A 14,182-nucleotide genomic window follows, 5' to 3' on the forward strand; every position below is an offset into this window, starting at 1 on the left:
GTACCTAAGGTATGGTCAAAACTGCAAACCTTAAATCTAAGAATGCCAGTGGTGTACTGTGAATTATTTTCCTCTGTTCCCATTAAATTTTAAACTTACCTAACCTATAGAATTAACTTAATAATATACCTACAGTCATCAATGCCTTCTCCTCCCTTTCCACAGTCTCGGTTAAACAAACGAATTCCAGTAACAATCATGGTGAGTTCTTTCAGCTGGCGTTCTTTGTCCTTCTTAGAAAGAGTTAGAAATGTCCCAAGCTCAGCCTGAGGAAAAACACTCTGTAGGGCAGCTAGAACAGACCACAATAAGGACAACAAAATGGTAAGTAAAGATATCAGAACGTAAAAAACAAGTTCCTTTCAGCAGAAAGTTAAGGGGCTTGTCTTTATAGAGTTACTTAGATGATTCTTTAAATGTCTGATACCTGATTCCAGAATACATAGCAAAATTTAGCATTTATCAAGAAAGCTGAGCTACTGAAAATAATGCCATTGCTTCACGTCTATTTTCATAATTAAGCATCCATCAGTAATTTTTTGGCAATGGGCATTAAAACAAGCTTTCTAATTAGGGCTCTGAGTAGAAAAAAAATGATGCTTTAAAATAATTATGGAAGAAAGCCGTGGGAAGATTAGAGATATTGCCTATTCCTTATCTTAAAGTACGAAAGTGGGCAAGTATTTCCTGTTTCCTAAAACAGTGCCATTTCCCATCATCCATCCTAGGTGACAGACTCAACTCCTCTCATCAGTATGAAATCTCCTCTGCCAGCAGTCCCTGTTCCCCCATCAGCCTGGTTAATCATACTGCCAATGTTTCTGTAGTGAGGAGTAATAGGCCCCTAGGTACATACAGCTCTAAGAAGATTAACAATATTCACTTCCCAAAAGTGCTACTTGAGTTTTAGTGTTGATACACTGTGTAAGAAAAATCTGGGTTAAGTTTTAACCTCTTATTTGTGCTAATTTTTTTTCAGATAAAAGAAGAAAACTTCAATCTTCAATACTTATAATTCAACATATTTTATAAGATACTATGTTCCTGGATGGAATGGAAATGGTGTATATTTTTTACCTGTTGCCTCTCTGACAATCTTGATGTCTGTTGGGGACCCCAGCCCAGAGCGCAGTAACACGTAGCTGACGATCTTGCGGTAGAGGCTTTCCAGCTCTTCTCGAACACATGCTCGACTATCTGTAATTTCTCTGCTAACAGAGCTTAATCTAGACTCTACGACCCGGTGATGTTCTTCGAGAAATTCCTCTAAAATTGGCAAAGGACAATGTTCCGTATATTGATACTTAGAATTCTTCTCACATAAGAAAATAGGACCAGGGACTTCCCTGGTGGCGCAGTGGTTAAGAATCCGCCTGCCAATGCAGGGGACACAGGTTCAAGCCCTGGTCCAGGAAGATCCCGCATACCACGGAGCAACTAAGCCCGTGCACCACAACTACTGAGCCTGCACTCTAGAGCCCACGAGTCACAACTACTGAGTCCACATGCCACAGCTACTGAAGCCCATGCTCCACAGCAAGAGAAGCCACGGCAATGAGAAGCCCACGCACCGCAAGGAAGAGCAGCCCCCGCTCGCCGCAACTAGAGAAAGCCTGCATGCAGCAACGAAGACCCAACACAGACAAAAAAATAATAATAATAAATAAATAAATAAATTTTTTTAAAAAAGAAAATAGGACCAGAGGAAAAAATGGCTTGGTATAGCAATTCTACTGCATGAAAACAAGTATTTTCGTAAGATGTAGTAAGCAAAAATAAACAATGGCCAGCAAGTAACCTCAAGACAAAAATCTAGTGGGAAAGACTTACTACCGCGATTTAAATGGCATGCTTTATCAAAACACGTAAGCCTTTAAACAGACAATCCAAACGTAAGAGCAGATAGGGCTAAAACCTCCTACTTAAGCAGAAAGTACACAAGACAATTTATAATATATATTATAAACACATACAGTATAAATATTGTACTATCTATATTCTCTAGGTAAGTAGGTGTAGTATACTGTATGTAAACACATCTAATATAAATATCCATATAGGTAGTATAAATATTCCTCTTCAATTATGTGTATTTCTATTTTAGTTCTAGATAAATTTCCTTTGAATATCATTACTGTAATATGATGTTGTATCAAGAATGGTATCCCTCTCCCTTCTTCCTGTAATACAGTGAGGTTTAGGCTTAATCGTGGAAGGAGCCACAGTTCACCAGCACTACAATTCTTGCAACTAAGTCAATAAGACACCCTATAACAAGGGCAATAATTAACATATCAACCATGCCCAGTTCATAGCTATAATCTTACCACAAAAACAACTCAAACTTTGAAATTAAGAAAAATCTAAATTACATCATCAATTCCACTATTATTTATTGTTCTAATATATTATTATTGATCAAAAAAGCAAGATGTATGATTTTACACATGTAGCATAACTGAAAGGTTAATACAGAGAGGGGAAAAAAAGACAACAAAAATCACCAAATGGTTAATAATGATTGAATTACAATGGGGCAGAGGCAGTGTAGTCTACAGAGAAATTTCATTTCCTTTTTTCTCTTGTTTCCAGTTTATTTTTGATGTATGTAAGAAACTATTTACATAAGGAAATATGTTCTAAGCTTAAATTTCCCATCAGTCACTTCATTTTTGGGTAAGTTACATAATTTAGGTAAGCATTATGTGATAATAATATAAACCAGGAAAAATAAAATCAGCAAATTAAAAAATTTTAACTTCAGTGAGCTGGTTGCTTTAATTTAAGTTATTATGTATTCGTGGTATAATAGTCAAAACACAATAGACTTGGAAACTTTTGACACTCACAAAGGCCATTGGTGTTCTTCTCATTTAGCATCTCCAACATTATTCAAAGTTGGAAAAAATTTCAAAAGATAAACAAAAAAGTTAAATTGTTCTTGGTCAACCAAATGAAGCCCTTGAGAAATGGAATATTGCCTGCCATATCAGTAAACAAAGGATGTCACAGTCATCTGCACTTGCAGCCCTCCAGTGTGAGCTGGTGAGCCCTGAGGGAACTCAGGAAGGAAAGAATACCTGCCATCTAGCAGCCATCAGACTGCAGCCACTCCCCACGGGGAGCCCTGAGGAAACTCAGGATGTGAAAACACAGGATACTGGCTCCAGATAGCTGAGGTCCATATCAGTGAGCCCAGACTCTTGCATCTTCTCATACAAAGAAAAGCCCTAATTCCCTTAATTTGGGATATCGGCTTCCTTTAATTAACAATACTCTTTTGACGTTCAGACTACCTGCCCTTTGTTGCAAAACTTCTGTATAAATTGACTCCCCCCCACTTTGCCTCCTCAGAGCAGTTCTCTCAGGGTTACTTGAGATGCTATCTCCCGGGCTTGAAGTCCTAAAATTTCCCGCTGAATAAAACATAATTCTCAACTTTTAGGTTGTGAACATTTTTTAAGTCAACACCCTTATTACCTGAAATACAATATGAATCTTCTTTAAAAGGGTATCAAAATTGGTAGATACATGTTACCTCGACTTGTATAATTCATATCAAAATAGACTTGCATCTTAATGGTGTCCAGGGAAGGATTTTTACTGTCCAATAGCCGAGTCACGCAAAGCTAAAAAAGAAAATCACATACATGCTTCCAGTTATATTTTCTGAAACAATCAGAAGTATTTTCCAAAGTTATTCTCAAAATCAAAGAACAACATCAAAACCATTATTTCTGATATTTATCTACCAATAACCATTTTTATTACTTTTTTTCTCATTGAGGACTTTATGCTTTATAGTTTACTTAACCAACATTTATTAAGCAATAAGTTATTCCCTCTGAGTTAACCAATATTACCATACCCAAGTGACTAATAGTCTAGTTGGAGGCAAGGAACTTGACCTTTTGCTTAGTCTCTGCAGCCTGAAAGTGGGTGAATGTGCCATGAAGCTTATGCTCCTGTCTACAGCTCTTCCTGAGTTCCTTATTACTGTTTTTTTTTTGTTTTTGCTTGTTTGTTTGTTTTATTTATTTTTTGCTGCATTGGGTCTTCGTTGCTGCACACGGGCTTTCTCTAGTTGCGGTGAGCGGGGGCTACTCTTCATTGCGGTGCGTGGGCTCCTCATTGCGGTGGCTTCTCTTGTTGTGGAGCATGGGCTCTAGGCGTGTGGGCTTCAGTAGTTGTGGCACGTGGGCTCAGTAGTTGTGGCTCACGGTCTCTAGAGCGCAGGCTCAGTAGTTGTGGTGCACGGGCTTAGTTGCTCCACGGCATGTGGGATCTTCCCAGACCAGGGCTAGAACCCGTGTCCACTGCATTGGCAAGAGGATTCTTAACTGCTGAGCCACCAGGGAAGCCCCGTCATTACTGTTTATCTGAGCCTTAACACTCCTTTTTTGCTGATGATGGAGGTCATGTGCATTTTATAAAAAGCTGCCGCGGCTACGTCCCCTGCTCACAGACTTTCTCTGGCTCTACCTTCTGTTTCAAAATTTCTTCCTCTGGTCCATTTTCTCCTGTTTTTCCCCAAACATGATGGCTCATCCCCCTTCTCTGCTTTGCCCCTTTAGAATAGAGGATCAACCTGAATTTTTCTTTTCTTCTCTCTTCTGCACCCCCCAAGCCCAGTCTTCCCCCATCTCACCTGTTAGACTTTATTATGTCTGCACCTAGCGGGCACATCAACAGCTTCACCCTCAACCCAACTCCCAGGCCACCAACCCTCCTTTCCTGGGAGGAGGAAGATGGGAAAGCAGGAGTGAGGACGGAACACTATCTTTAGGGGAACCATGCACCTGGACCCCTCCAGGTGGAGAAGTGCCGTTCCAAGCACAGACTTTACAAATGCACAGACTAGCTCATCAACATGATTTTTAATTGAGAAAAAAGAAAACAATCTTTATCACTTGAATTATTATATAAATTGACAGTTAATGTACCTGTCATATTAAAAGTATATTGAGCACAGGGAACTATATTCAATATCCTGGCATAAACCATAATGGAAAAGAATATAAAAAAGAATGTATATAAGTGTATAACTGAGTCACTTTGCTGTACAGCAGAAATTAACACAACACTGTAAATCAACTATACTTCAATAAAAAAATAAATTTAAAGAAAAAGTATATTGAGCTTGATTCTTTCCAACTTAGTTGAGTTGGAGGGGAAAAAAAACCAAACTCTTCTTGAGCCATGTAAAGGAGAAAAACATTTTCTGCCCTTCCTTGATTCTCCTCCACGGCTGTCCAATCAAATTTCTGAATAACCATCAGTCATTTCCCCTATCGCTAAAAACAGGCTTTACACCACATTCTCAAATTCAGCACAGAAAGACCCAGCTCTCAGCTGCCTTAGAGAATCATGGAGTCTCTTCTGCACAGTTATCGTAATGACATATTCCCCAGCTCCAAGCTTCCAAAGCTCTTCCTGACCCTCTAGCATCTGCAGACAGACCTGCACTCCACTATGTGAATTGCTGGCTGTGAGAGAAGACGGAGATGATGAAAATTTTCTCTGCCATTTGTTTGAGCTCAGAAAATATCACGTACAAGTCTGGGAAAGCTTGTTTCAAGTCTTTTGTGTGAAGGAGGGAATTAAAATCATTAAGCCCAGGAAAAAAACGATAATGTTGAAATTTTAGGAAATACATTGAGGAATATCTAGAAAATAAATATTTAAGCATCTAAACCCAGTGAGTCAAACTTAAAACATATGAAAAAATTAACAATGTCTAAAGTTCCTGCCCTCTTTAGTTCTTAAAATTGCTTTTCAGGCACACCTACTTGATTCTAACGATGAATTCTTTGCTCTGGGTTCAATTTTTCCCTCAGAATTGAAAAACACAAATTACATTGAATCAATAATTATATGAATCTTAATTTAGTACTATAATTTCACAGTATATGACAAGTCAGTTAATAATGTTCTCAATGTAACATTAAATTAATAACAAGATGTCTCTAAAATACTGTGGCAGACACTGCTACCTGCCAGTATCCATACCCCTCCTTCCTTACTAACAAAGCCCCAGTTTGGATTAAGGCAAAGACTTGGTCAGCTAAAAAAGGAAAGAAAAAACAAATCAATATCCCAGGCTCACCTGCAGTATCATTCTAGTCAGTAAATGCAAACAGACCGGAGGGAGTCTGGGAAAGCCTATTATTTTCTAAAAAGAAAGTGACAGACCCAATTGCATACACATTTTGACCTTTGTCCTCTTACCTTATGCCTGCCTAGAGGTGGGAGAGCTATCTTGTGACCCTGGGGTGAAAACACATGCATGCTGGTAACCCAGGAAGTCAGGAAAAATAGCCTATGTACCTCTAGACTTCGTTTTATGTGAAAAAATAAACCTCTCATGTGTTTGCATCACTATTTGGTGGGGTTTTCTTTCAAGGAGCTGAAGGCAGTATTGACCAACACAAATACTATATTTAGAATTGCAAGTAAATAATTCAAAATTTGAGAACTGTTGGATAATCACCTTTACAAGTTTCTGCACATCACCTTTTATGAGAGTTCTATCCGTGTTAAAGCCATTACTTGGGTCCAGGACAACAGCTTTCACCTGAGAGTAGGAAAGAGTCCATTAAATTTATTTCATGTTACTACAAAATTAGTTTAACAATTTTCCATTTTTAAAGTAACTGCCTCTTGACTACCCAGCAGTTGATTATTCAGCTGATTTTCTTATAACCCAATTCATCCACACCTTCATTAGAGGCTGAAAAAAGGGAGCAATAAACATCAAATCTGAACATGGTGTTAGAAAAAAGACATGGAGAAACAGGTTGAAAGCAATGGCTAGATTTTACATTGGGAAACTGAATATTTTTATCGTATTTTTTATTGTGTATTGTTAAAACAAAAGCAAGAGTAGAGAGACTGAGGCAGGAGACAGATGGGCTCCAGGCTAGGCAGTTACCTCTAGCCTCCTGTTTACATTTCATAGCGCAGGAAAAAGTGGGCTTCAGGCCAGACACTTACAGCTAGTCTCCTGTTTGCATTTCCTGAGACAGGAGTTAGATGGGCTCCAGGTTAGACATTTAAAATCAGTCTCCTATTTACTCTCCGAAATGGAAGCTACCACAGGGACAGGGTAAATAGCCAAGTTTTGTCTCTTGGGGATGCCTTAAGATAACAGTCATGGCGAGAACAAAGAGGGGCACAAACTTGTTTGAGTAAAGGATCAAGGGATCTCCGCTTCCCTCCTCCCCCCCCCCTTGGGGCAAGGGAGACACTAGGCGTGCGCAGAAAGTCTCCTTGGGGGTCAAAAGTCAGGGGACAATGCCAGGCCACAATGAGTCTTGCTTCTCCCAGATGCCTTTGCATCGAGATCCATCTTGGCTGAGAGGTGCATGTGCACCTCGGGAGAGGGTCCTGAAACAAACTAGCCAAGGGGGAAAAAACAAGACGATTGCCAGAAGGAAGGCAAAGACCTGGAAGAACTGACCTACATAAATGATTTAACTGCCCGTTTACTGCACTCCTCATTAGGGAGGACGCCCACACCCTTTCTCTCCAGATGTGCATCTTTGCCTAGCTTCTTTTTTTCCTTTTTTAATAAATGTATTTATTTATTTGTTTATTTTTGGCTGCGTTGGGTCTTTGTTGCTGCGCGCAGGCTTTCTCTAGTTGCAGCGAGCGGGGGCTACTCTTCGTTGTGGTGCGTAGGCTTCTCATTGCGGTGGCTTCTCTTTTTGCAGGGCACAGGCTCTAGGCACACGGGCTCCACTAGCTGCGGTACATGGGCTCAGTAGTTGTGGCTTGTGGGCTCTACAGCACAGGCTCGGTAGTTGTGGCGCACGGGCTTAGCTGCCCCGCAGCATGTGGGATCTTCCGGGACCAGGGATCAAACCCGTGTCCCCTGCATTGGCAGGCGGATTCTTAACCACTGCGCCACCAGGGAAGTCCCTGCCTAGCTTCTGTCTTAACTAAAGAAACTGTTTTTCTGTGTGCTCTCCCACTTCTTGTTGTGCTGTGTCTCTAAGAATAAACTTTCTACCTGTTTTTACAGTTTTTGCCTCCGTGAGAAATGCATTTTTCACTGGGGACAAGAGCCAGGGAAAAATAGCTTCTAGCCTCTAGCCCTTGCTGGTCTGGTGGCTAGGATTCCTGGTTTTCATCCAGGCTACCCAGGTTCAACTCCTGGGCAGGGAATTAAGATCTCACTTCACGCCATCGCTCACTGCTGCCTCTCCAAGATCAAGGCAATCAGTAATTTTTACAACAGTGAACAAAAATACATCTTAAAAAAACTCCCACATAGGAAAACATTATTGATGTTTCTAAAACTTATCAAGATCTTCTAAATCAGTCTCCTAAATCGAGAACTAACATGCTTTATAGACTTAAAAAAAATATTTTTGGCTAACTTGTCCAACGGTCTCAGTATGTTTTCAACGGAATAACAGTTAGGAAAACACCACAGAATTTTAAGAGGAAAATGGGCACCACTTAAACACATTTTTTAACAAAGCAGTAATTCACAAAAATATTCATTCTTACCATAAAAGCAACCAGAGTTTCAGAAACAATCTCTCCATGGGCTGCACATTCTTGTCCTATTTCTCGAATGATATTCTTTATAACACTTTCAGCCTGAGTGGGAGGCATTCTGGCTAAATAAAAAGATTTTTTAAAATTGCATTTATATACTATTTTTTCCTCTTTAGATTTCACCACTAACATATTTGTAAAGTCATATTATTTATTAATTTATTAGTATTTACGAGTAACTAGGCCCCTCCTGTTTTCACTACTTTCTATCATATTTATAAAAATGACAGTGAGAGCAATTGGAATGTTTCAAATGATTGAAACATTCCCTCTTTATTTAAATGATGGTGGTCACCAAAAGTACATTTATAGCATGATATTTTTAAATTTAAAAAAGGTTAAACACTATTGGGGGCAGGGAGTAGTAGAATTAATGAGAAACCCCACTCCCATTTGTGTAGGCGGCCGAGTACAGCTTGAAAGAGGAAATGCTTATCTCACCACATTCACTAAATGACTCTTGGAAAACAATTCTTGCTTGGATCGTCTAAACTCTCTTTCTAGCACATCCAAGTTGGCATTTAGACTCTTGATGAAAAACATAAAGCAAAAAGTATTACAGGAGTTACGCATCACGGAAATAAATGAACCCCTGGTTATTAATTCCATTTACTATAAACCAGGAAAAGGTGGCGGGTTTTAATGGCCATCAGGTTTTCTGATTCGTACCAGTAACTGAGCACAGGGGAAATAAGCATGTAGAGAATAACAAAGGCAATCCCAGGTAGATAAAGCTAACTTTCAGCATTATTAGTGTTCAGGTAAGGTTAACAACACTTGTCATCTTGTCCAATAGAACCGGAGTGCCCGGTTTCCATCGCGACCCGACCATTTTCTAGCTGAGACCTCGGGCATCTGCTTTACCTCTCTTTGAAGCGGTTTTCTTATCTGAAAAATATAGATTCGACTACTACCCTGTCCCCGGAGTTGTCGCGGGGACTGAATTCTATACATTTAGTGGTTAAAACAGTGCGCGGCAGAAGGTAAGCGCTTAAAACAGCAGCTCCTAACTAGCTCGTGCTCAAAGGTTAGCCTTGCGTGTGCGCGTGCGCGAGCGCCCTCGGACGCCGGGCCCGGGCCGCTCACGACTCCCCTGAGTACCCTCCCCTGCCTGACTCTGGGAAGCCTAAACCCCCAAGTTCAGGCCGTCGGGGGCGTGCAAGCGGCCCCGAGCAGCGGCGAGCGGGCTCAGGCGCCGGCGCATTACGGGTTAGAAGCCTGACCTGCGGACCTGGGCGCCTCCGGCCGGAAGTGACCGCTGTTTCCGTTCAGCGGCGGCGCCCCGAAAGGAGTCCTTACCGACAATTCAGCCTCAACCAGGCTAGACGGGATGCTCCAGCGGCCCAGGCTCTGTCCACGGCCCCACGCTCGCTTCCTCGCGGGGTACACCCCGGGCTCAAGGGCGCGGAGCCTCGAATGGGCTGACCTTCGCCGGAATGGAGAGCTGGAGCCGCGTCAACCCGATTCTTCCCCGGGGTCTTTGCGGGGACCTTCTGGGTAGCTGGGCTCTCTCGGAGGCAGCGGTGTAACCATGGAAACCGAACGCTAGGGCCCGAAGGGGGCGGGACCAGGATGTGGGTAGGGCCAAGGTGGGGAGGCGTGGCTGGGTCCAAGCTTGAGAGTCTTTCCCGGGAGGATGGACGAGAATAACTTTATAAAACAAAGACAAGCAAAATAGAGAGAGACTCAGGAACTTCCCTGGTGGTGCGGTGGTTAAGAATCCGCCTGCCAGTGCAGGGGACACAGGTTGGTCGGGGAAGATCCCACATGCCATGGAGCAACTAAGCCCGTGCCCCACAACTACTGAGCCTGCGCTCTAGAGCCCGCGAGCCACAACTGCTGAGCCCATGTGCCACAACTACTGAGCCCACGCGCAGCAATGACGACCCAACGCAGCCAAAAATAAAAAATAAAAATACAGAGAGACCCAAATCCCAGGCAGAAGAAGGCAGGTTCACTACACCTCAGTGGGTTAAGGGTGTCAAACACAAGATTTCTTAAACGAGAGTATTAACTTGGTAGCATGGAAACCTATGCAGTCTTTAAAAAAAGGGGATACAGGCCTTTTCTCACCTTCTGAGATGGCCCACACTCTGTCTGTGGAGTGTTTCTCTCTAAATAAATCCATTTCTTACCAATCACTCTGTCACTCACTGAATTCTTCCTGTGATGAGACATCAAGAACCTGATGCTTCATTAAGTCCTGAAACCAGTAAACTTAAAAAAAAGAAAAAATCCGGGCTTCCCTGGTGGCGCAGTGGTTGAGAATCTGCCTGCCAATGCAGGGAACGCGGGCTGGAGCCCTGGTCTGGGAGGATCCCACAAGCCGCGGAGCAACTGGGCCCGTGAGCCACAACTACTAAGCCTGCGCGTCTGGAGCTTGTACTCCGCAGCAAGAGAGGCCGCGACAGTGAGAGGCCCGCGCACCGCGATGAAGAGTGGCCCCCGCTCGCCGCAACTAGAGAAAGCCCTCGCACAGAGGCGAAGACCCAACACAGCCAAAAATAAATTAATTAATTAATTAATTAATTTAAAAAAAAAAAAGAGGGCTTCCCTGGTGGCGCAGTGGTTGGGAGTCTGCCTGCCAATGCAGGGGACACGGGTTCGAGCCCTGGTCCGGGAGGGTCCCACGTGCTGCGGAGCAACTGGGCCCGTGAGCCATAATTGCTGAGCCTGCGCGTCTGGAGCCTGTGCTCCGCAACAAGAGAGGCCGCGACAGTGAGAGGCCCGCGCACCGCGATGAAGAGTGGCCCCCGCTCGCCGCAACTGGGGAAAGCCCTCGCACGGAAACGAAGACCCAACACAGCCAAAAATAAATAAATAAAAATTAAAAAAAAAAAAAAAAAAAAGAGTAGCGATTAAAATACAGATTTAAAAAAAAAAGAAAAAAATCCGGGCTTCGCTGGTGGCACAGTGGTTGAGACTCTGCCTAACAATGCAGGGGACACGGGTTCGAGCCCTGGTCCGGGAAGATCCCACATGCCGTGGAGCAACTGGGCCCGTGAGCCACAACTACTGAGCCTGCGCGTCTGGAGCCTGTGCTCCGCAACGAGAGGCCGCGACAGTGAGAGGCCCGCGCACCGCGATGAAGAGTGGCCCCTGCTCGCCGCAACTGGAGAAAGCCCTCGCACAGAAACGAAGACCCAACACAGCCATAAATAAATAAATAAATACATAAATAAATAAATTTATTTAAAAAAAGGGGGGGATACAGTGGGGGAGGCGAGCAGAGGCCAGTTCCTAGAGATGGGAAAATGGAAGGGTCGTATTCTTGAGAATTGCAGTGCATATAAAAGTATTGTTGCTGGAAATAATCAATAAACAATCCACAACAGGAACAGAAAAGAGTTTTAACTGAGGCCTACAGCCCTAGACACAGCCTCTCAGATAACTCTGAGGAATTGCTCCTGAAAAGCATGGTTTTCAACAGTTTTATATTTTGTCAGAACAAAGAATATCAAACAAGTCAGGGATGCATTCCTTCAAGGTTTCAAAAAAACAGATTAGCATGTACACAGCCAGTCAGTATGGCCTTGGCACCAGGAAAGAAGTCTTATCATTGAAGGAGTACCAGCATTGGCTGCCAAGGAAAGAGCTCTAATTTTAACACGGACAGGGTCAATGCACTTTTCTTTAATGATTAAAGCAGATGTACAGTGTATGTTTGATAGGCCACAAACCGGCTGTTTTAGTTAGCATAAAATTCAAGTTAAATTACATATAAGCCAGGATGACTTTCCCCATACCTCAATATGTGAACATTTCTTCCATTAGTATCTAGTTTTAAAAAAAACAAAAGAAGGATCACAGTTTAATTTCATGTCCTCTTGTTCAAAGGAAGTCAGTAATAGGATAGCCCAAGATGCCAGAAGAGAAAACTGCACGTTCTAGAAGCACATACAACGCATCCGAGTCTGGAGATGGAATAATGAGGTTTTGTCCTTTAACAGTAATGTTCGTTAGGTCCACCTACTGACATGAAAGTACGAAACAGCCTTAAAATGATATTAGAAGCAGAGCATCAAACAACAAAGTTTTATTTTTAAAAAGGCTACTGCCAGTAATTTTTCTCAAATTGCAAGCAAATATACCAAATAAACTTTACTTAAGGACATTCACAAATTATTAGGAAATGAATCAACACAAAAAATATGCAAGTCATAGTATAAAAGGATTATTTATCTTCCCCTTCTAGAAAATTTTTGTGGAATGTGGATGAAGCTTGTGCAAAAATAGATTTTTAGAGTAGCAAGATACATAAGAGCAAAACACTGGAAATACAAACACCTGAGACTTAAGGAATGTTGATAAAGTAAAACATTAGGCAGGCATTTAAAATGTGAGTAAAAACCTGGTGTTTGCCTTATATTTTTAAAAAGCCAAATGCAAAATATATATACAGTATGACCTCAACTATATTCATATACATATATACATAATATATAAAAAGTGTATAAGTCAATTTACCAATATCCTTAGCAGTGTGTGGATCTGAGTACGTTATTTTATTTATTACTTTATTACTTACCTGAGTATGGGTTATTTTTATTCCTTTATACTTTTCTGGATTTCTAGATTTTCTATAATGAGTATATAGTCTTATGATCTATAAAACAAAATAGAGAAAAAAATAAGAGAGGACTAGCGATTCGTAGAGACTGAGCCCAATTTGGAAACTGTAAATACACAAGGTGACACAACAAAAAAGAAAGTGATATAGCAAAATTTTAACAGTGGTTGTATCTAGGCAATGAGAGCATGGCTGTTTTCGTCTTTATACTGTAAGATATCTACCAAAATGTGTTTCATGAGCATATATTACTTATGTTAGAATATTAAATATTTTTTGGGACTCCCCTGGCGGTCCAGTGGTTAAGACTCTATGCTTCCACTGCAGGGGGCACGGGTTCAATCCCTGGTTGGGGAACTAAGATCCTGCAGGCTGTGTGGCATGGCCAAAAAAAACAAACAAGAAACAAGAATATTAAATATTTTTTAAGATGGTAAGAATAATTCCATCATGTTAGGTATAATTTTAAACTAATGGGCAAATCCTGGCACAAATACTTCCTGAGTGTGTCTGATACTGTTAATTGCCTACCTAATATACAAGTTCCTCTCCCTTACCAACCCTGATTGTGTTGTAAATGACAATGTTCTATTCTGAAAGAAAAAAAAAAAGATATCTCAACACCCCCCGCTTTCAGCAAGGGGTGACGTGTGACATGGTCCTGGCCAATGAGATGTAAGTGGAGTCAGTGGATGGAGAGGCAGAGAAAGCCCTTTCATTCTCATGTCTATCTCCTTCCCTTTTCTTTGTAGTTGAAATGAGAATGTACTGGCCGAAGTTCCAGCAGCCTTATTGTGAACATGAAGATGAGAACCACAGCTTAAGAGTGAGGAAACAAAACTCTAAAAAAGAGCCTGAGTTCCTGGTGATATCTCAGAGCAGCCGTATCAGTCTTCTTGACTGGCTACCTCCAGACTTCCCATAACATGAGAGAAAATAAACCTCTATCTCATTATTTAGGTTTTCTGCTACATTCAGCCAAATTCAATCCCTAACTGCTACCTACAATAGGTGTGACTTTGGAAGTGTTATTTAGCCTTTTGTGCT

The 14,182-nt window shown here is 41.7% G+C and overlaps 1 protein-coding gene across 1 annotated transcript in view; it reads right to left on the bottom strand.

Moving 5' to 3' along the window:
• Positions 1-10,091, bottom strand: part of CFAP206 (cilia and flagella associated protein 206) — a 32,361-nt gene extending 22,270 nt beyond the window's left edge. Inside the window, exons 1-6 of the mRNA XM_061207250.1 lie at positions 9,865-10,091; positions 8,515-8,623; positions 6,491-6,574; positions 3,539-3,629; positions 1,078-1,266; positions 134-292 (exon numbers count right to left, since the gene is read on the bottom strand). Coding sequence (XP_061063233.1) covers positions 134-292; positions 1,078-1,266; positions 3,539-3,629; positions 6,491-6,574; positions 8,515-8,622 — 631 coding nt within the window. The 5' untranslated portion in view covers position 8,623; positions 9,865-10,091. The remainder of the gene's footprint in view (positions 1-133; positions 293-1,077; positions 1,267-3,538; positions 3,630-6,490; positions 6,575-8,514; positions 8,624-9,864) is intronic.
• Between the last annotated feature and the right edge of the window lie 4,091 nt (positions 10,092-14,182).

Source organism: Eubalaena glacialis, chromosome 12, assembly GCF_028564815.1.
Source record: "Eubalaena glacialis isolate mEubGla1 chromosome 12, mEubGla1.1.hap2.+ XY, whole genome shotgun sequence".
NCBI lineage: Eukaryota > Metazoa > Chordata > Mammalia > Artiodactyla > Balaenidae > Eubalaena > Eubalaena glacialis.